This window comes from Salvelinus namaycush, chromosome 9 (genome assembly GCF_016432855.1).
Source record: "Salvelinus namaycush isolate Seneca chromosome 9, SaNama_1.0, whole genome shotgun sequence".
Lineage (NCBI taxonomy): Eukaryota > Metazoa > Chordata > Actinopteri > Salmoniformes > Salmonidae > Salvelinus > Salvelinus namaycush.
The window spans coordinates 45166849-45190352 of record NC_052315.1 but is presented as its reverse complement, the minus strand read 5'-3'; the positions used below and the strand labels follow the sequence as shown (position 1 = coordinate 45190352).

The 23504-nt window shown below is 44.7% G+C and overlaps 1 protein-coding gene across 5 annotated transcripts in view; it reads left to right on the top strand.

The window, feature by feature from the left end:
* LOC120054129 (liprin-beta-2-like) overlaps window positions 1-23504 on the top strand; it is a 119404-nt gene that overhangs the window by 74793 nt on the left and 21107 nt on the right. For 4 of the 5 annotated variants that reach the window (XM_039001540.1, XM_039001539.1, XM_039001538.1 and 1 more), the window contains 3 exons: window positions 9658-9855; window positions 10761-10853; window positions 22306-22417. In XM_039001540.1, the coding sequence (XP_038857468.1) occupies window positions 9658-9855; window positions 10761-10853; window positions 22306-22417 (403 nt within the window). The remainder of the gene's footprint in view (window positions 1-9657; window positions 9856-10760; window positions 10854-22305; window positions 22418-23504) is intronic. The other variant, XM_039001541.1, reaches the window with a different exon arrangement.

Below are 23504 nucleotides of genomic sequence, written 5' to 3'. Positions count from 1 at the left end.
CATGACCCTATACTTACACCTGTAGTGACATACACCACATGACCAAAAGTATGTGGAGACCTGCTCGTCGGACATCTCATTCCAAAATCATGGCCAATAATATGGAGTTGGTCCCCCCTTTGCTGCTATAACAGCCTCGACTCTTCTGGGAAGGCTTTCCACCTGATGTTGTAACATTGCTGCGAGGACTTGCTTCCATTCAGCCACAAGAGCATTAGTGAAGTCGGGCTCTGATGTTGGGCGATTAGGCCTGGCTCGCAGTCGGCGTTCCAATTCATCCCAAAGGTGTTCGATGGGGTTGAGGTCAGGGCTCTGTGCAGGCCTGTCAAGTTCTTCCATACCGATCTCGACAAACCATTTCTGTATGTACGTCGCTTTGTGCACAGGGGCATTGTCATGCTGAAACAGGAAAGGGCCTTCCCCAAACTGTTGCCACAAAGTTGGAAGCACATAATTGTCTAGAATATCATTGTATGCTGTAGCGTTAAGATTTCCCTTCACTGGAACTAAGGGGCCTAGCCCAAACCATAAAAAACAGAACGTTATTCCTCCTCCACCAAACTTTACAGTTGGCACTATGCATTGGGGCAGGTAGTGTTCTCCTGGCATCCGCCAAAACCAGATTCGTCCATCGGATTGCCAGATGGTGAAGAGTGATTAAACACTCCAGAGAACGCGTTTCCACTGCTCTAGAGTCCAATAGTCGCGAACTTTACACCACTCCAGCCGACGCTTGGCATTGCACATTGTGATCTTAGGCTTGTGTTAGGCTGCTCGGCCATGGAAACCCAATTCATAAAGCCCTCGACGAACAGTTCTTGTGCTGACGTTGGTTCAAGAGGCAGTTGGGAACTTGGTAGCGAGTGTTGCAACCGAGGACAGACGATTTTTACGCGCTTCAGCACTCTGCGGTCACGTTCTGTGAGCTTGTGTGGCCTATTACTTCACAGCAGAGCGTTGTTGCTCCTAGACGTTTCCACTTCACAATAACAGCACTTACATTTGACCCGACGCAGCTCTAGCAGGGCAGAAATTTGACAAACTGACATGTTGGCTAGGTGGCATCCTAGCCAACATGATGCCACGTCGAAAGTCACTGAGCTCTTCAGTAAGGCCATTCTACTGCCAATGTTTGTCTATGGAGATTGCATGGCGGTGTGCTCGATTTTATACACACGTTTTAAGGGGTGTCCACATACTTTTGTATATATAGTGTATATTACATTATTTTATGGCTGGTTAGGACACCTACATAAGAGTGTCAAAACCCACATTTAATTCAATGTATTTTTTCCCTGCCAAGAAGTTTCCTTTCGTTTGAAAGTTTGTTTCTTAGGTCCTTTGTTGTTGTAATGAATTCTTTGCAGTTATATTTTTTTCCCTCATATTTTCAACAACTTGCTGAAAATACACTTTATAACACTGTCATGAAGCATTATGACCATCCTGTGTCACTTTACTTGGACTAAGAAAATGCACTTTATGACACTGTCAAGAAGCATTATGACCATCAGACTCATATAAGCCAGATAGGCCTATCACGTACATTTTATTTAACCTACCGGGGAACAGTGGGTTCAGGGGCAGAACAACAGATTTCTACCTTGTCAGCTCGGGGATTTGATCCAGCAGCCTTTCGATTACTGGCCCAACTCTCTAACCACTAGGCTACCTGCGGCCCCTTGTGTGGTAGGTTTTGTGGGTTTTGACCCTCTTATGTAGGTGTCATAACCAGCCATAAAATAACTAGCGTGGTAGGTTAGGGTGTTTTGACACTCTTATGTAGGTGTCATAACCAGCCATAAAATAACTAGCGTGGTAGGTTAGGGTGTTTTGACCCTCTTATGTAGGTGTCATAACCAGCCATAAAATAACTAACGTGGTAGGTTAGGGTGTTTTGACACTCTTATGTAAGTGTCATAACCAGCCATAAAATAACTAGCGTGGTAGGTTAGGGTGTTTTGACACTCTTATGTAAGTGTCATAACCAGCCATAAAATAACTAGCGTGGTAGGTTAGGGTGTTTTGACACTCTTATGTAGGTGTCATAACCAGCCATAAAATAACTAGCGTGGTAGGTTAGGGTGTTTTGACACTCTTATGTAGGTGTCATAACCAGCCATAAAATAACTAACGTGGTAGGTTAGGGTGTTTTGACACTCTTATGTAAGTGTCATAACCAGCCATAAAATAATGCAAAATATGTCACAACAGGTCTAAATGTATGTGTCATGACAGTGGTATGACCATATTATGACAGGTTATGACAAGTTAGGTCAGCTGTTATGCCATATTATGAAATGGTTATGACGGTGTCATAACGGTGTGGGTGTCAAGTAAAGTGTTACCCATCAAACTATTTAGCTAGCCTAGTGTTTGATATGCAATGTGAGCTCCTCGTAATGAACAGTGTCGACTGTCCTGACGAGAAGGCAAACTTTTCTAGCGATACCAGGAAAAATGGGGCATCATCAGCTCATTGTTATGGATGTACCAAAATGAATGTCAATAGAAAACAGCTTAAACAAACGCAAATGCATCTACTTTGCTGTTTTTCTGGCTGCAGAGGTCGTGACTGTGTTAGCCGTAGCTAGTTGGCTAGCTAGCAAGCAAGGGACAAGAACATTGCCATTGAGCATGGCAACGGAACATATAGAACGAACAACTGAGTTGCGTCCATAAATATCAAACTAATCGAAACAAACGACTGGAACCAAAAGATGAGAAAGTATAAATTCTCTTATAAAAATGAAAATATAAAAAAATAATGTATTTCTACTGGTAAATGTGTGCATTAGGATTGTTTTCTTTGGCAACTATGGTATAAGTAAGAGATACACGCTGACGTTCTGTACATTACCTTGGAAAAATGACCAGACCACCAGAGTCTCTTTTTGCTCCAGTATAATGGGCTAAGTCTTCCAATTACTATGAACACAGTTACGATTGTCCTTCTAAGAGCTTATACAGCTGTTAGATTGCTGATATTAGTTCATATTAGTGCCTCCGACTGTATCCGGAGCTAAGTCAGACCCCGCCTGACTCGGTGGATTTCCCCTCCTCACGTATTTACCCTGTTGCATCCCTCTGGGGAAGAGAAAGACTCGACCACAGTCAGCTCAACACCAGCAGCCTAACAAACTAATCCAAAAATTCCATTTCAACAGCAACAGCACCTCCGCCCCACCTCTCCTTGATGAGCCATTAGTGCTGCTTTGTTCAATGTATCACAAATGCTCTCAAATGGCACTGCAGCATGTGAGTGTGAGACCTTGAAGAAGAGGGGATTTGAGGAGGAAAGAGGTAGACTTTTCATGTGGCGTTGGCTGTGTCTGTGTGGGAATCATCAGAGCCTCAGCCCTGTCACAACCCCCAGTCTGTCTGTGGGAATCATCAGAGCCTCAGCCCTGTCACAACCCCAGTCTGTCTGTGTGGGTATCATCAGAGCCTCAGCCCTGTCACAACCCCCAGTCTGTCTGTGTGGGAATCATCAGAGCCTCAGCCCTGTCACAACCCCAGTCTGTCTGTGTGGGAATCATCAGAGCCTCAGCGCTGTCACAACCCCAGTCTGTCTGTGTGGGAATCATCAGAGCCTCAGCCCTGTCACAACCCCAGTCTGTCTGTGTGGGAATCATCAGAGCCTCAGTGCTGTCACAACCCCAGTCTGTCTGTGTGGGTATCATCAGAGCCTCAGCCCTGTCACAACCCCCAGTCTGTCTGTGTGGGAATCATCAGAGCCTCAGCCCTGTCACAACCCCCAGTCTGTCTGTGTGGGTATCATCAGAGCCTCAGCCCTGTCACAACCCCAGTCTGTCTGTGTGGGAATCATCAGAGCCTCAGCGCTGTCACAACCCCAGTCTGTCTGTGTGGGTATCATCAGAGCCTCAGCCCTGTCACAACCCCCAGTCTGTCTGTGTGGGTATCACCAGAGCCTCAGCCCTGTCACAACCCACAGTCTGTCTGTGTCATAGAGGATCTGACCTTGTGTTAAATAAACATGATTTAGTGTTGTGGATGAACGCTGAGGTCCAGGGCACCCAAACGCCCTCGCTGCCCCAAAAGGCAATATAGAGACTGATAAACAGGGACGGAAATTGTCTGAGATGCAAAAACACGACGGGGCCTAAACAAGATCTTCTGACAGACAAGCGGGCAGATGAGAAATGGCGCGGAGCAGAAACGCCGGCTGTATTCAAGAAATTCTGATGAGCAATCATCAACTGAGCATAACGTTAAAGACATTTACACAGCAGATCGAATACAATAGTGACATCTGTGGGAAGTCAAATCTCGGTTGTATTTCTAATGAAGTATTGCAATAACCGAGAGCAAACTGACTGTGACATTATGCAGAGATGTCTTGGGGACAGAGTAAGTTATACTGACTGAGGGGGAACATGTAATGTACACAGCCTGTCGGGTCACGCCTCTCTGCCCCCGTCCCATAAATCAATGATATCCGGGCAGAGCTGGACTCAACGCAGGTCGTGTTGCCGTGGTAACATGAAACCAGTCTGCATTTGTTTCGTCAACAAACACTTGTCCCTGGAAGTGACAACTGCTGGGCCCCATGCACTAAGCGGGAATGGCAGAAATTCACTTGGAACATTCCACAAGTGCAAACACTTTCACCGCTGAGACCTCCCCTCGACCACCAAGCTCAGAGCGTACAGCTATATATAGAGCGGGAACGTGTGTCTTATCAGCCGTACTGTAAGTGTAACATCATCTGGCACTATCATATGAAACTTCCTCTGTCCACAGGCCTGACATTTCTGTCAGTGTATCCAAGATTAGGACATTAAACACCGCCCCTCCCTACTATTCAGGATATGGAGTTGCGCACTATTACTCAGCGCGTTAGTGCAGTGGTATTTTAACTTTTTCAGCGGGGACCCCATTTCTGGAAAAATTATTTTTACCGCTCTCCTCTCGTTCATCTACACCAGGGGTGTCAAACTCAATCAGCGTACGGGCCACATTGAAAAAACACTGCGAATTCGCGGGCCAGACATAGCCTATATGTCTCCAGCTTCAGTGATTTTTGCAATTCGTTCCAGTCATTGGCAGCAGAGAACTGGAAGGAAAGGTGGCCAAAGGAGGAATTGGCTTTGGGGGTGACCAGTGAAATATACCTGCTGGAGCGCGTGCTACCTAGACTTATAGATGACCTGGAGCCAGTGGGTTTGACGATGAATATGAAGCGAGGACCAGCCAACGAGAGTATACAGGTTGTAGTGGTGGGTAGTATATGGGGCTTTGGTGACAAAACGGATGGCACTGTGATAGACTATATCCAATTTGCTGAGTAGAGTGTTGGAGGCTATTTTGTAAATGACATCGCCGAAGTCAAGGATCGGTAGGATAGTCCGTTTTACAAGGGTATGTTTGGCAGCATGTGTGAAGGATGCTTTGTTGCGAAATAGGATGCTGATTCTAGATTTAATTTTGAATTGGAAATGCTTAATTTGAGTCTGGAAGGAGAGTTTACAGTCTAACCAGACACCTAGGTATATGTAGTTGTCCACATATTCTAAGTCAGAACCGTCCAGAGTAGTGATGCTGGACGGGTGGGCGGGTGCGGGCAGCGATCGGTTGAAGAGCATGCATTTAGTTTTACTTGCATTTAAGAGCAGTTGGAGGCCACGGAAGGAGAGTTGTATGGCATTGAAGCTCGTCTGGAGGTTAATTAACACAGTGTCCAAAGGAGGGCCAGAAGTATACAGAATGGTGTCGTCTGCGTAGAGGTGGATCAGAGAATCACCAGCAGCAAAAGCGACATCATTGATGTATACAGAGAAAAGAGTCGGCCCGAGAATTGAACCCTGTGGCACCCCCATAGAGACTGCCAGAGGTCCGGACAACAGGCCCTACGATTTGACACACTGAACTCTATCTGAGAAGTAGTTGGTGAACCAGGAGAGTCATTTGAGAAACCAAGGCTGTTGAGTCTGCCGTTAAGAAAAGCCTTGGCCAGGTGGATGAATACAGCTGCACAGTATTGTATTTTATTGATGGGGGTTATGATATTGTTTAGAACCCTGAGCGTGGCTGAGGTGCACCCATGACCAGCTTGGAAACCAGATTGCGTAGCGGAGAAGGTACGGTGGGATTCGAAATGGTCGATGATCTGTTTGTTAACTTGGCTTTCGTAGACTTTAGAAAGGCAAGGTAGGATAGATATAGGTCTGTAACAGTTTGGGTCTAGAGTGTCTCCCCCTAAGAAGAGGGGGATGACTGCGGCAGCTTTCCAATCTTTAGGGATCTCATACGATACGAAAGAGAGGTTGAACAGGCTAGTAATAGGGGTTGCAACAATTGCGGCGGATAATTTTAGAAAGAGAGGGTCCAGATTGTCTAGCCCAGCTGATTTGTAGGGGTCCAGATTTTGCTGCTCTTTCAGAACATCAGCTATCTGGTTTTGGGTGGAGGTGAAATGGGGGAGGCTTGGGCAAGTTGCTGTGGGGGGTGCAGAGCTGTTGACCGGGGTAGGGGTATCCCAGGTGGAAAGCATGGCCAGCCGTAGAAAAATGCTAATTTAAATTCTTGATTATCGTAGATTTATCGGTGGTGACAGTGATTCCTAGCCTCAGTGCAGTGGGCAGCTGGGAGGAGATGCTCTTATTCTCCATGGACTTTACAGTGTCCCAGAACAGTTTGTAGTTTGTGTTACAGGAGTTTGGAGTTTGTGTTACAGGATGCACATTTCTGTTTGAAAAGCTAGCCTTTGCTTTCCTAACTGCCTGTGTATATTGGTTCCTAACTTCCCTGAAAAGTTGCATATCGCGGGGGCTATTCAATGTTAATGCAGTACACCACAGGATGTTTTTGTGCTGGTCAAGGGCAGTCAGGTCTGGAGTGAACCAAGAGCTATATCTGTTCTTAGTTCTACATTGTTTTGAATGGGGCATGCTTATTTAAGATGGTGAGGAAAGCACTTTTAAAGAATAACCAGGCATCTTCTACTGACGGAAAGAGGTCACTATCCTTCCAGGATACCCGGGCCAGGTCGATTAGAAAGGCACGCTCGCTGAAGTGTTTTAGGGAGTGTTTGACAGGCCGCAGACCCATTACGGACGCAGGCAATGAGGCAGTGATCGCTGAGATCCTGGTTGAAGACAGCAGAGGTGTATTTAGAGGGCAGGTTGGTCAGGATGATATCTATGAGGGTGCCCGTGTTTATGGGTTTAGGGTTGTACCTGGTAGGTTCCATAATAATTTGTGTGAGATTGAGGGCATCTAGTTTAGATTATAGGACGGCCGGGGTGTTAAGCATATCCCAGTTTAGGTCATTTTCCCAGTCAGAGCTCTTTTTTCAGAGTTCCCAGTTGTCTTGAACTCATAGAAGTCAGATTTCTCAGGTCTGAGTTTCCAGTTGTTTTGAGCTTGGAAGAAGTCAAGCTGGATTGACAACATGGCCAATGTTGAATGTTTATCATTTTAAGCTTGGAAAAGAGACCCTTAAACCCAGACTTGGAAACACAAACCCACTCCACTGAATAGCAGGCTAGTGATTGCTTTGCAATGCTTGCAGTTAGCCACTAATTCCTTCCAAACCACTCATTGTTGAATTTGGGGTTTCCAACTTGTTGTGTAATGTTTATGGCCAATGGCAGATGAGCACCGATACGTTTTATCTATAATTTCTCTTCATTATTTATGACAAGGATCAAAAACCATTTGCCAGTAGATTGTCGACTTGATTCATGATGATGACTGCTAGCTTGCTAGATAAGAATTTTTATGTATGATGTTGACATGATCAGTCCAATCAAAGCTACTGTAAATATAACATGATTTGACATCATTTTATCTGTCGCCAATGACCTTGAGCCTTCTTGGATGGGAACTTCTAATGTAACTCTATGGCAGCACCAAAGGGGCTTGAATTTTTTAGCTCTACCCTTAGATTTGGCAGTGACATAGTGTCCCCATGAGTGACAGAACACTGAGACAATCACGGCGCAACAAGTGAACATTACCCAATCATGGCGCAACTAGAGAACATTACCAACACCTACGCTCCGTATTTTTCACTGGCTGCCCCGCCACCACAGAAAGCACTGAGCTAGGCTGAAACACCTGCATTTTGGAGCTCCCTAACTCAAGAAAGCAAAAAGACAATGTTTGTATGAAGCTTTATTAGCTCAATGATTTGTAGATAATTATTTACATTGTTTGCAAACTGATATGTGACACGTATTAATGTCAAAATAACATGAAAAACAGGCAACCCCCCCCCCCCCCCAAAAACACTTAAACAAGGAGGCAAACAATGACATGCTACATTTAAATTAATTATGTATCATTGTATGTAGCCTATATTGAAGTATTATCTTCAGTGTCACTATGACAATGAACGCACCCTGAAAGAGCTGAATGTGTTACCACTTTATTAATAGGCCTACAGCTTGCACTAGGATGTGTTGATCAGTTGATTGACAGGTGTACTGTAAAATGTTAAACTTTCCTCTAGTGTGGATGCTCACCAACATGGGTTCGAGTCCAGACTCGCGATAAACTTCTTAAAATAACAGTTACTGCAAAACTGCAATCTGTAGGTGTTTGTTCACGTCCATCTACCTCAACATTTGTAATTGGCTGATGAAGAATTTTTTCCAGGATATAATCACTGGCACCTGGGGAAGTTAGCATCGGGCTAACTTCATGTTATCTGATGAGACCAGCTGCAATTTAGCATTCTGTCACGTGTAAGTAAATCGACAATTTTTGTTGGTTGATAAGCATTTTGAGCCGGATAAACTGTTTAAGTTTAAATCTGTGCTTAAGTTCGCAAGTATGCCCCCAAGGTAACTATCCACACATAGACATGGGCAGCAATCCTTCTCCGGTAACACAGGTTTGAGCAATGGGGGCTGGAATTAGGTACAGCAGGAGACATTGCTTGCAAACTGATATGTGACACGTATTAATGTCAAAATAACATGCAAAACAGGTGGGGCTCATAACAGCCCTGAATGATGAGTCGCCACTGCTCTGGAAGGAGCGGTGTGTGTGTGGCAATGCTCTGTCGTTTGGCGTGCAGCACGTTGGCAGTGCTTGCTGTGACTTTTAGTGCAGTGCATGGCGGGCGGTATGGAAGCGGGCCAAAACGAATTGACAAACCAAATCATTGCGCGGGCCGGATAGAAATGTGTCATATTTTAAAATGTTGGCGACCCCACTGCAGTTCCCCCGTGACCCCACTAGGAGTCGTGACCCCCACTTTGAATACCACTGTGTTAGTGAGACATCCCGTTTCACATGCCCTTCGGTTTAATCATAGTTGGCCAATCTGCTAAGAATTTAGTTAGGAATCAACATTCTGTCCTAAATCTTTGGTGCTTTCCAATTCCCATGGGAAGTAAAGCAAACTTTTGCCCTTGAGTCAGACAAGCCGTTCCTCCCTTTTGCACTTTGAGAACTTGCAAAGTAGGTCAGGAACAGCGTGTGACAGTTTAACCGTGTCAAATATGATCTGCATTGAAGCTCAGAGGTCCCTTTACCCTCATCCTAGTAATAACCACTTCTGTTACGTGTCACATATTAAAAATAAAAAAAACATAAAAACATTTAACTCACAACAGTGCATATTATTTTGAAACGTTTTTATTATTTCTCCGTTTTCTGTTTTGTATTTTCTTTCCCCTCTCACAGTGTGTGGTAAATCTGATTAGCGAGCTCCAGGAGCAGATGTGTAGGTTTCAGGAGGAGATCCATACCCGGATCATGGAGAAACGGGCCATGGAGGCCCAGGGGGAGAGTGGTGCCCGCAAGGCCTACGACCAGTGCCCCGACGTGGGCTTGGTTGGCTCTGACGTGGAGGAGTTTTGCTGTCGCTGTGGAGGACAGAATGTAGGCAGACTCTCTGAACCAAATGGACGCACTCCCACGTCTCTCTTAACCCCCTGTCCTCCTTACCCCTCTGGAATCCTCTACAGGCTTTAACACTAACCGCTTCTCCTACAGTGTCTGACGTCTCTACCTCTACTACTCCAGTGTGTGGGAATCCTGTGGTTTTCACGTGTGCTGTTTGCTTCCATGTCCAGGTGTTATCTCAATCTGCGTTACTCATTTTAAGTGGTGTGGTGTGTTTGCATATCCATGGGTCATCTTATTAATGCAGCCAAGGTTTGCTGGTCACTGTCTCCAAGTACTAGGCTTGGTTAATGGCTTACGTTACTAACTACCCTGTCTCTAAACATGAGAGATTCATTGTTAACATGTTTTTTATGACTTTATGACATTTTCAAAGAAACTTTATATTCTTGTTGCCAGTTTGTTACAATATTCAGTCTAGACACAACTTTTTATAATGTGCCTAATTGATGCTATAACAAACTGGCAACCAGACTAGTTAACTGACAGATAATGGCCATAAACATTGGTCATTTTAAATAGTCTGAGCCATCCATACTGAGTACAGTATAGGGGACTGACTGACTGGTCACATATTAAAACCTGCTGTGTTTCCTGGGAAGTGGAGGTTTCGCTTTTTAACTGCACTGTGTTTTCGGCTGTTAAGGGAACAAACTACTTGGGATTTTGAAAACCTTCCCTTCTACTTTTTGGTGTAACATGTTCATTTATAAACTGAGAGAACAATGTCTATATCCTAACACTGGTTTTTGACTGTGGAGACATTTTTTTGTGTGTGGAAGGCACAGTGAAGAGCATGGTGTTTTTAGTTTGGAGATTTTACATCAAAGGGACAGTTATTTTCAACTAAAACATTACAATATGTTCTGTGTTATTCCCAGGGCTTCCTGCAAGAACTCCGGTTTCTCAAGAGTAAAGTGGATGAGCTGGAGGGGGAGAAATTGCAGTATGAGAAAAAACTAAAGGCCACAAAGGTAAAAATCACTTCTGTCACCTTTTTTCTTCATAGTTCACTAATTATCTGTCAGTTTAGTTTATTCACATGGCACTTTGTGACACCCACTTTAGTTATTTAGTTACTTTTGCTTATTAATATTCCAATTTCCTTTGAACACATACGGTACAGTCGGAAAGTATTCAGACCCCTTGACTTTTCCCACATTTTGTTACGTTACAGCCTTATTAAAAAATTTATGATTTTCCTCATCAATCTACACACAATACCCCATAATGACAAAGTGAAAAGAGTTTTTTTATAAATTGTTGCTAAAAATCTATAAACAGAAATACCTTATCTACATAAGTATTCAGAACCTTTGCTTTGACACTCGAAATTGAGCTCAGGTGCATCCTGTTTCCATTGCATCCTTGAGATGTTTCTACAACTTGATCGGAGTCCACCTGTTGTAAATTCAATTGATTTGACATGATTTGGAATTGCACACACTTGTCTACATAACATCCCACAGTTGACAGTGCATGTCAGAGAAAAAACCAAGCCATGAGGTCGAAAGAAATGTCCGTAGAGCTCCGAGACAGGATTGTGTCGAGGCACAGATCTGGGGAACGGTACTGAAAAATGTCTGCAGCATTGAAGGTCCCCAAGAACACAGTGACCTCGATCATTTTTAAATGGCAGAAGTGGGAGGTGACCAAGAACCTGATGTTCACTCTGACAAAAATCGAGAGTTCCTCTGTGGAGATGGGAGAACCTTCCAGAAGGCCAACTATCTCTGCAGCACTCTACCAATCAGGCCTTTATGGTAGAGTGGCCATTTGGAAGCCACTCCTCAGTAAAAGGCACATGACAGCCTGCTTGGAGCTTGCCAATAGGAGCCTAAAGACTCTCAGACCATGAGAAACAAGATTCTCTGGTTTGATGAAACCAAGATTGAACTCTTTTGCCTGAATGCCAAGTGTCACGTCTGGAGGAAATCTGGCACCACCCCTACGGTGAAGCATTGTGGTGGCAGCATCATGCTGTGGGGATGTTTTTCAGTGGCTGGGACTGGGAGACTAGTCAGGATTGAGGCAAAGATGAATGGAGAAAAGTACAGAGAGATCCTTGATGAAAACCTGCTCCAGAACGCTCAGGACCTCAGACTTGGGCGAAGGTTCACCTTCCCCAGGACAATGACCCTAAGCACACAGCCAAGATAATGCAGAAGTGGCTTCGGGACAAGTCTCTGAATGTTCTTGAGTTGCCCAGCCAGAGCCCAGACTTGAACCAAATCTAACATCTCTGGAGAGACCTGAAAAGAGCTATGCAGCAACGCTCCCCATCCAACCTGACAGAGTTTGAGAGGATCTGCAGAGAAGATCTATGCAAGTCAGTTAAGAACAAATTCTTATTTTCAATGACGGCCTAGGAACAGTGGGTTAATGGCCTTGTTCAGGGGCAGAACGACAGATTTGAACCTTGTCAGCTCAGGGATTCAATCTTGCAACCTTTCGGTTACTAGTCCAACGCTCTAACCACTAGGCTATCTTCCAAATACAGGTGTGCCAAGCTTGTAGCATCATACCCAAGAAGAATCGAGGCTGTAATCACTGCCAAAGGTGCTTCAACAAAGTACTGAGTAAAGGGTCTGTAAACTATAGTAAACTATTTAATCAATTTTAGAATAAGGCTGTAACCTAACAAAATGTGGGAAAAGTCAAGGGGTCTGAATACTTTCCGAATGCAATGTTATTGCCTCATTATGTACTTTGTTGCTCTTGGCAGCCCCAATTTTGGAGAGAAACTTTGTTCCTATCTTCAAGCTTACTATCCACTCCTTCTGGCTTTCTCTCCCTCTAGCTGTCTATCTCTTACTCTCTCCATGTGTGTTACCAGTCGCTCTTGTCCAAGCTCTCTAGCCTGAAGCTCACTGTAGAGCACACTCAGGTAGAGAAGCAGCACTGGGAGGAGCGATGGCGGACCGCTCAGGTGCCTCTTCTTCTTCCTCACCCCTAAACCGCCTCTCGTGCTGACTCCTCCTTCTCCTCCCCTTCTGCTCTAGTTGTGCTCCACCTCCTCCTTCGTCTGCACCTGTCCCTCTTCCTCCTCCTCCTCTTCCTCTCCTCCTCTTGTTAATCCCCATGGTTGTGGAATCTCATTCACCCAATCCCATACAGGTTCAGGTGGTTCTACTGAGATCCTCTGGGTAGAGTTTACTAGGAGTATTGTCACCTGTATGACTATTAAATGTACGGAATCCATATGAGGAACACCTCTGACGTACCCTTTTTAAGTCACTTTAGATTAGAGCTCAGATGTTATTTTCTTATACATTTAGTTAAAGAATGTGGAATGATATAAAAGATTCCTCCAAAATAAGGACATGTACTTTGTGTTATATATGTTGGGAGAATGAGAGAAATTCAAAAAATAACAAATTAAGATAAATATATGAAAGAGAAAGAGAAAAACAAACAAATAGAGAAAAGGGAGGAGAGATACTGAGGGAGCGATGCTTTTGATATTGACTCGGTCCGACAGCTCACTATTACTCCCCCGTCCTCCCTTACCAATGACTAATAATACAGAAAACTCGGCATACTCCAATATACATTGGAATAACAGAATGTCGTGTTTTGCAAGAGCGAGCGGAAAGGGGGTAGAGGGGGCGATATGTACGTCTCAGGCTGCAGACAGGTTGTCCATGTGCACAGGATATATCTACACTGTGCTCATCCAGCAGAGACGAGTTTGTGTGTGTGGTCATGAACGGTAGACAGAAGTTCACGCTAGGTCTCCTGTTTAGTTCACTGACCAAGTTCATGACCTCCTAAAGGTGTCTCTGTAGTTATTGACTAGTGACTACTTCCACACAGGCTCCAGTCAGTTCGGACTGGCAGATAATCATCATGCTCACCTCCAGGCTGCCACTCAGGCTGCCCTATAGGCTATATTGGCTTAGTGAGATTCCCTGTTTAATGTGCATGTGGTCTGTTGGGTTTGTACTGCAGTGGTGAAGTGTACTGTTCTGCTTTCATCCGGCCTCATTCTCCAGTTCTATGTCTTCAGCTGTACCTAGTTCCAGCCCCCATTGCTCCAACCTGTGTTACCGGAGAAGGTTTCCTGCCCATGTCTATGTGTGGATAGTTACCTTGGGGGCATACTTGCGAACTTAAGCACAGATTTAAACTTAAACAGTTTATCCGGCTCAAAATGCTTATCAACCAACAAAAATTGGCGATTTACTTACACGTGACAGAATGCTAAATTGCAGCTGGTCCCATCAGATAACATGAAGTTAGCCCGATGCTAACTTCCCCAGGTGCCAGTGATTACATCCTGGAACAAATTCTTCATCAGCCAATTACAAATGTTGAGGTAGATGGACGTGAACATTTACATTTACATTTAAGTCATTTAGCAGACGCTCTTATCCAGAGCGACTTACAAATTGGTGCATTCACCTTATGATATCCAGTGGAACAACCACTTTACAATAGTGCATCTAAATCTTTTAAGGGGGGGGGGGGGTTAGAAGGATTACTTTATCCTATCCTAGGTATTCCTTAAAGAGGTGGGGTTTCAGGTGTCTCCGGAAGGTGGTGATTGACTCCGCTGACCTGGCGTCGTGAGGGAGTTTGTTCCACCATTGGGGTGCCAGAGCAGCGAACAGTTTTGACTGGGCTGAGCGGGAACTGTACTTCCTCAGAGGTAGGGAGGCGAGCAGGCCAGAGGTGGATGAACGCAGTGCCCTTGTTTGGGTGTAGGGCCTGATCAGAGCCTGAAGGTACGGAGGTGCCGTTCCCCTCACAGCTCCGTAGGCAAGCACCATGGTCTTGTAGCGGATGCGAGCTTCAACTGGAAGCCAGTGGAGAGAGCGGAGGAGCGGGGTGACGTGAGAGAACTTGGGAAGGTTGAACACCAGACGGGCTGCGGCGTTCTGGATGAGTTGTAGGGGTTTAATGGCACAGGCAGGGAGCCCAGCCAACAGCGAGTTGCAGTAATCCAGACGGGAGATGACAAGTGCCTGGATTAGGACCTGCGCCGCTTCCTGTGTGAGGCAGGGTCGTACTCTGCGAATGTTGTAGAGCATGAACCTACAGGAACGGGCCACCGCCTTGATGTTAGTTGAGAACGACAGGGTGTTGTCCAGGATCACGCCAAGGTTCTTAGCGCTCTGGGAGGAGGACACAATGGAGTTGTCAACCGTGATGGCGAGATCATGGAACGGGCAGTCCTTCTCCGGGAGGAAGAGCAGCTCCGTCTTGCCGAGGTTCAGCTTGAGGTGGTGATCCGTCATCCACACTGATATGTCTGCCAGACATGCAGAGATGCGATTCGCCACCTGGTTATCAGAAGGGGGAAAGGAGAAGATTAATTGTGTGTCGTCTGCATAGCAATGATAGGAGAGACCATGTGAGGATATGACAGAGCCAAGTGACTTGGTGTTTAGTGAGAATAGGAGAGGGCCTAGAACAGAGCCCTGGGGGACACCAGTGGTGAGAGCACGTGGTGCGGAGACAGATTCTCGCCACGCCACCTGGTAGGAGCGACCTGTCAGGTAGGACGCAATCCAAGCGTGGGCCGCGCCGGAGATGCCCAACTCGGAGAGGGTGGAGAGGAGGATCTGATGGTTCACAGTATCAAAGGCAGCCGATAGGTCTAGAAGGATGAGAGCAGAGGAGAGAGAGTTAGCTTTAGCAGTGCGGAGCGCCTCCGTGACACAGAGAAGAGCAGTCTCAGTTGAATGACTAGTCTTGAAACCTGACTGATTTGGATCAAGAAGGTCATTCTGAGAGAGATAGCAGGAGAGCTGGCCAAGGACGGCACGTTCAAGAGTTTTGGAGAGAAAAGAAAGAAGGGATACTGGTCTGTAGTTGTTGACATCGGAGGGATCGAGTGTAGGTTTTTTCAGAAGGGGTGCAACTCTCACTCTCGCTCTCTTGAAGACGGAAGGGACGTAGCCAGCGGTCAAGGATGAGTTGATGAGCGAGGTGAGGTAAGGGAGAAGGTCTCCGGAAATGGTCTGGAGAAGAGAGGAGGGGATAGGGTCAAGCGGGCAGGTTGTTGGGCGGCCGGCCATCACAAGACGCGAGATTTCATCTGGAGAGAGAGGGGAGAAAGAGGTCAAAGCACAGGGTAGGGCAGTGTGAGCAGAACCAGCGGTGTCGTTTGACTTAGCAAACAAGGATCGGATGTCGTCGACCTTCTTTTCAAAATGGTTGACGAAGTCATCCGCAGAGAGGGAGGAGGGGGGGGGGGGGGGGAGGAGGATTCAGGAGGGAGGAGAAGGTGGCAAAGAGCTTCCTAGGGTTAGAGGCAGATGCTTGGAATTTAGAGTGGTAGAAAGTGGCTTTAGCAGCAGAGACAGAAGAGGAAAATGTAGAGAGGAGGGAGTGAAAGGATGCCAGGTCCGCAGGGAGGCGACTTCTCCTTCATTTCCGCTCGGCTTTCCGAGTCGTCGAGCCACGGAGCAGGAGGGGAGGACCGAGCCGGCCTGGAGGATAGGGGACATAGAGAGTCAAAGGATGCAGAAAGGGAGGAGAGGAGGGTTGAGGAGGCAGAATCAGGAGATAGGTTGGAGAAGGTTTGAGCAGAGGGAAGAGATGATAGGATGGAAGAGGAGAGAGTAGCGGGGGAGAGAGAGCGAAGGTTGAGACGGCGCGATACCATCCGAGTAGGGGCAGAGTGGGAAGTGTTGGATGAGAGCGAGAGGGAAAATGATACAAGGTAGTGGTCGGAGACTTGGAGGGGAGTTGCAATGAGATTAGTGGAAGAACAGCATCTAGTAAAGATGAGGTCAAGCGTATTGCCTGCCTTGTGAGTAGGGGGGGAAGGTGAGAGGGTGAGGTCAAAAGAGGAGAGGAGTGGAAAGAAGGAGGCAGAGAGGAATGAGTCAAAGGTAGACGTGGGGAGGTTAAAGTCACCCAGAACTGTGAGAGGTGAGCCATCCTCAGGAAAGGAACTTATCAAGGCGTCAAGCTCATTGATGAACTCTCCAAGGGAACCTGGAGGGCGATAAATGATAAGGATGTTAAGCTTGAAAGGGCTGGTAACTGTGACAGCATGGAATTCAAAGGAGGCGATAGACAGATGGGTCAGGGGAGAAAGAGAGAATGTCCACTTGGGAGAGATGAGGATCCCAGTGCCACCACCCCGCTGACCAGAAGCTCTCGGGGTGTGCGAGAACACGTGGGCAGACGAGGAGAGAGCAGTAGGAGTAGCAGTGTTATCTGTGGTAATCCATGTTTCCGTCAGTGCCAAGAAGTCGAGGGACTGGAGGGAAGCATAGGCTGGGATGAACTCTGCCTTGTTGGCCGCAGATCGGCAGTTCCAGAGGCTGCCGGAGACCTGGAACTCCACGTGGGTCGTGCGCGCTGGGACCACCAGGTTAGAGTGGCAGCGGCCACGCGGTGTGAAGCGTTTGTATGGTCTGTGCAGAGAGGAGAGAACAGGGATAGACAGACACATAGTTGACAGGCTACAGAAGAGGCTACGCTAATGCAAAGGAGATTGGAATGACAAGTGGACTACACGTCTCGAATGTTCAGAAAGTTAAGCTTACGTTGCAAAAATCTTATTGACTAAAATGATTTAAATGATACAGTACTGCTGGCTGGTGAAGTAGGCTAGCTAGCAGTGGCTGCGTTGTTGACTTTGTTTGAAAGTGTTGCTGGCTAGGTAGCCTCGATAACTGGCTAGATAATTACTCTAAACTACACAAAGACAGCAAAGACAACTATGTAGCTAGCTAACACTACACTAATCAAATCGTTCCGTTGTAATGTTTCGGTAGAAGTTGACTAGCTGGCTAGCTAGCAGTGTTGACAACGTTAGGACGACGAAAATAGCTGGCTAGCTGACTTTGTTTGAAAGTGTAGCTGGCTAGGTAACCTCGATAACTGGCTAGATAATTACTCTAAACTACACAATTATCTTAGATACAAAGACAGCAAAGACAAATATGTAGCTAGCTAACACTACACTAATCAAATCGTTCCGTTGTAATGTTTCGGTAGAAGTTGGCTAGCTGGCTAGCTAGCAGTGTTGACAACGTTAGGACGAAAATAGCTGGCTAGCTAACCTCGATAATTACTCTAAGCTACACAATTATCTTTGATACAAAGACGGCTATGTAGCTAGCTAAGAAAAAAATGCTAAGATCAAACAAATCAAACCGTTGTACTGTAATGAAATGAAATGAAATGTAATGTAATACTACCTGTGGAGCGAAGCGAAATGCGACTACTCGCTCCAACCCGGAAGTCCATACAGTGAACAAACACCAACAGATTGCAGTTCGCAGTAACTGTTATTTTAAGAAGTTTATCGCGAGTCTGGACTCGAACCCATGTTGGTGAGCATCCACACTAGAGGAAAGTTTAACATTTTACAGTACACCTGTCAATCAACTGATCAACACATCCTAGTGCAAGCTGTAGGCCTATTAATAAAGTGGTAACAGCTGGAAAAGAGAGGCAAGCAATGTGTAGCCGAAGTAAGAAGTTAAATATTAGCTTGATATTAGGCCATTCATTAGCTAAATATTAGAGCTATAAATATTTACCTGTCAAAGTGCAAGAAAAAAAAGTTTACAGATTATGAAATGGCAGATCTGTGCGTTCCTCTGCGATCCCCGGGCACGCAAAGGTATTGATCAGGCCTATTGATTGTCTTTTTCTGGGACGCCATAAGATTTAAGAGGAATAGCCGAGGCAGCAGGGATGCCAGGTGCATAAATTCACAACAAAACAATGAAGTCAGACTAGTTCGAGATGTGTAACCTAAGTTAGAAGCGTATGCGCATTAGTCCATAATTCATTAGCTCAGTTAGCTCATTAACTCTTTCATTAGCTCTTAGCTTCATTAGCTCTTTCTGAAGACACTAGACGTGTAGGCTACACTTATAGTGTCTTCAGAAAGTATTTACACACCTTGACTTTTTCCACTTTTGTTCTGTTCCAGCCTGAATTATTAATGGATTAAATTGAGATTTTTTTCCCACTGGCCTACACCCAGTACCCAATAATGTCAAAGTGGAATGATGTTTTAAGAACTTTTTACAAATTAATAAAAAACGAAAAGCTGAAATGTCTTGAGTCAATAATCCTTCAACCTCTTTGTTATGGCAAGCGGAAATAGGTTCAAGAGTAAACATTTGCTTTACAAGTCCCATAATAAGTTGCTTGGACTCACTCTGTGTGCAATGATAGTGTTTAACATGATTTTTGAATGACTACCACGGCTCTGTACCCCACACATACAATTATCTGTAAGGTCCCTCAGTCAAGCAGTGATTTTCAAATACAGATTCAACCACAAAGACCAATGCCTCGCAAAAAATGGCACCTATTGGTAGATGGGTTTAAAAAAAAGTGGACATTGAATATCCCTTTAAGCATGATGAAATAATTCACTACATTGTGGATGGTGTATCAATACACCCAGTCACTACAAAGATACAGGTGTCCTTCCTAACTCAGTTGCCGGAGATGAAGGCAACCGCTCAGGGAGTGAGTGTGATAGGAGAACACTGAGGATGGATCAACAAACATTGTAGTTACTCCACAATACTAACCCAATTGACAGAGTGAAAAGAAGGAAGCCTGTATGGAATACAAATATTTCAAAACATTCATCCTGTTTGCAACAAGGCACTAAAGTAATACTGCAAAAAATGTTGCAAAGCAATTAACTTTTTGTCCTGAAGTGTTCAATACAACACATTACTTTTCAAGCATAGTGGGGACTGCATCATCTTATGGGTATGCTTGTCATTGTTAAGAACTGTGGAGTTTTTCAGGATAAAAAAGAAACGGAATGGAGCTCAGCACAAGCAAAAATCCTAGAGGAAAAGCTGGTCCAGTCTGCTTTCCACGAGACACTGGGAGATAAGTCTCTGGGCTTACCGCCTTAGTGGAACACACCACCAATTAGTGATAGCAGTAAGGGTCAATTACAGCTATTTGACAAGACCACAAGCGTCTTCATCTTTTTTTAATGATGTACGAATATAAACGTACTTGTTCTATAATCCACCTACATCTTTATTGCTGTGAAAGCACACAAATGGGTGTGAAACGATAGGAAGAAACATGGGATTTTGTCATATATGCGGAAACGGTAACAGTTTGTCTCACGTTAGGACATTTTGTTACAGACCAGTGGTTTTAAATATCTCTCTAGTGGCCAGCGCTGACCTATTTTAAGAAATGCCATTGGTTGGTGGATATAAAGTCTAAGATCTTAGATGATGAAGAATTTGTTGCAGGATATAATCACTGCCACCTGGTGAAGTTAGCATAGGGCTAATGTGTGCCATGTTATCTGATGGGACCAGCTACAATTTAGTGTTCTGTCACGTGCAAATAAATCCTTGATTTTAATTGGCTAATACCCATTTTGAAACTGTTTACATTAAAATGGTTGATCGCAAATATGGCCCCCTTGTGTTTAAAGTGCTTTGTTCGACTAGAATAGATGTCTTTGAAACACAGAGCTTTTTATTGACTTGAATTGATCAGTATTTGTTTGTTCTCCCTACCCCACTAGGGACTTAAAGCGATGCTCCAAAACCTTTGTATAATTTCAGCCAGTAGTTTTGAAAGTGGTGCTCACGAGCCAAAACGGTTCCCCGTTTTTGTTGTTCTACGTCATGTATGATACAGTATGTTACGAATCCAATTTGCACAATATGTTACGAATTTGAATGTGGACTGTGTCTTTTATCAGGAATTATGCACCACACCTAGGGCTGTTGCGGTGACCGTATTACCACCACACCGTCGGTCACGAGTCATGAAGGCAGTCAAATTCCACATGACCGTTTAGTCACGTAATTAGGCTTCTCCAAGCTCTGATCCTACTGCTGATCATTTACCCTTCCAAACTTGCTAACTGCCTGGTACTCAGCACTCTATTGTCCCTTTATGCAATCTGGCATCAATGCAAATGTAATCGAAAATCAAATGTAATGCTTCATGAGAGCCCATGAGCTCATGTTGCGCAACATTTCTATAGGCTATGCAATTGCGCGAGAAAACAGAGTGAGGGCCTCTACTAAAAAGAGGAGTTTCCCATCTTATTTCTATAGGCTAGGCCTGCTATATTTATTTCTAAACTTTCCTAATATTAAGCACATTGCTTATATTTACAACAGGAGTATAGCCTACCTGGCTGGTATTAACTAAATTGGCCAAATAACTTCTTAAAATTAAGCACATTAATATGGGATCTATTGCATCCCACAACTGTCCCAGACTGTGTTTGGAATATTTAATTCTTGCACAGAATAGAATAGGTCGACTTTTACACTATGGGGGATATTAGATTGACATAGGCTAGTGCTTTTGTTGTTCGTTAGGCCTACTCATCTTGTTGGCTGACGAAAAGTAAATGTGGACAGTTCAGTTGCATCCCCGATGTGTCTGTCTTCACTTGTAGCATATGAGAAAGACCCGATCACGTGATGGAGAGCCATGTGAGTGAGAGGTGATTTGGAATGCTCAGGACGAAGGCCACAATGGCCACTGGCCGGCTGCAAAAGGCATGGATTTTTTTAGGGTGCATTACGGCCACACAAAGGGAATGCCGCCGTGAAATTCTAGGCATTATCAAGTGCTTGTCAAATTGTGAATGAGTGACTGATGTAGTGTGTACAGAACAAAGCAGAGCACATGACTTTCAAGCAACTTAAAAAAAAAATCATCATTAGAGTCTCATCATGCAGCCTTACAAGATTTTTAAAATGAAAACATATAGCCCAACATTTGTAGAACAACTAAAGTTACATTAATAACTCAAAATTAAGCATATAGGAGTACCGATTTCTTTGTTAACCGCTCAAACAGAATAGCCGCATGTGCGCACTCCCTAAAACCGTTTGCAGAAAATATCCTCTGTATTTTATTCAGCTTTGTTCAATTGTATTCTTCATACTATAAAATAATGCAGCGGAATTCTAAGCAAATCTTGTCTGCTAAATGAACTACAGTAGAGTAGCCCACAGCCATTTGGCATAGCCAGATCAGGACCTAACATGAGGACAACTCAGAGTATGTTGTTCTGTCCTTCTGAAATAGACTACATTTTCTTCATATCATGCTTCTTAGACCTGTCTAAAATAAACAATGGATTTATTGTGAAGGTGTTGGCTATATTACATGGATTTATTAGACTTTTTCAAATGTAGATGTTCCAAAGGTCTGCATCAGTGGCTTGTGTGGAAGCCAGGAGATGCTAAATGTGTTTATGTTAATTAACTGTCAATTACCATGAGACTGACAGTTATTTTTTTGACATTCACCTGCTGACGAAGTTTCGTGACTGCCACAGCCCTAACCACACCCCTCTCATGCTTTTCTCCTTGAGGAAGGCATAATTGTCTTGCCACCTTGTACATATATCTGTATGAGACCTAATGTCATAATGTGACTGTAAACATGCAGTATTAACTTGTATCACTCCATTGACCGTGACCCTCTCAGGCAGAGATAGCAGACCTACAGCAGATGCTGGCCTCCAAAGACTCTGCGATTGAGGGCCTACAGAGCCAGCTGGTCTCCAGAGGCCCAATGACCAATGAGAACCCAGAGAGAGGTAACTTTACCTGTCAAACATACATCATCAGTAATACCAGGGACTGGCTATTTTAACGCAAACTTTCATTATTTCAGGTGTCCACCTCAAACTAAATACCATCCACTAATGCTTATTCTACTGTCAGGGCAGGGGGAAACTTTGAACATTGACATTTGATAATACGAACTAATGATACATATTTAGAGGTTGAATTATACCAAGCTAATTTGATCCAGCTAGTCATCTGCATGTGGTGCCTCATTCAGATAATACAATACCTATCAAATGCCCTCTCTCTACCCCCTCCACTGTTGTCTCTTTACTCTATGCTGCCCCCTGCAGTAGAGGAGGTGTATAGGAGACAGCTGACAGACAAATGTAAGTCTCTAGTCTCTAAGCTCCTGCAGTTGTGGCCCTGGTACAATGCTGCTCCGCCGTCACTGCCTCTCTATTGTGCTGTATAACCCACGCTGGCATGCTGTCATGTCTGTCACACCCATTCCATCAGCCCCGGCAGCTGCAGAGGGGAGAATAGGGGGGGGGGGAGCTCTGACACATCCTCACACCCACGCCCATGAGAACATTGGAGATGAAATGGCCTAATAGAGAAGCATGTCTGTTCTACGAAATATATTCCCAAATATTTTATTTTCTCTGTTACGCTGTGTGCACTGAGCTAACATACATGATTGTTGCTGACACTCAAAAAGCCTACTGTAGCTGCTGGCAAAGTAATCCAAAGCTTCTACTTTATCACTCAGGATGTAACTTTCCAGTGCTACTATTTTTGCCATGTAATGTTATTATTAAAACAAAATCAGACCGCCCCATAGTAGAATAGTTGACCTATTTACCTAGTCGGCTTGTTGTACTGTGTTCTATGCAAGATAAATGTTCCTCTGAAGGCACATTCAAGTTGCGAGAGCCATAGGGAGAGAAACATACTCTGACAAGCAGTCAATGCAGAACAATTCTTAATGCAATTGCGGGGGAAAAATACTTTTGAAAGAAGTTTTGGCCTTTGTTATAAAAAAAAAGGGGGATACCAGCTTTCCATTGCTACCACGTTTATTTCTCTACTCCTAAAATTGCGCGCGGCATAAAT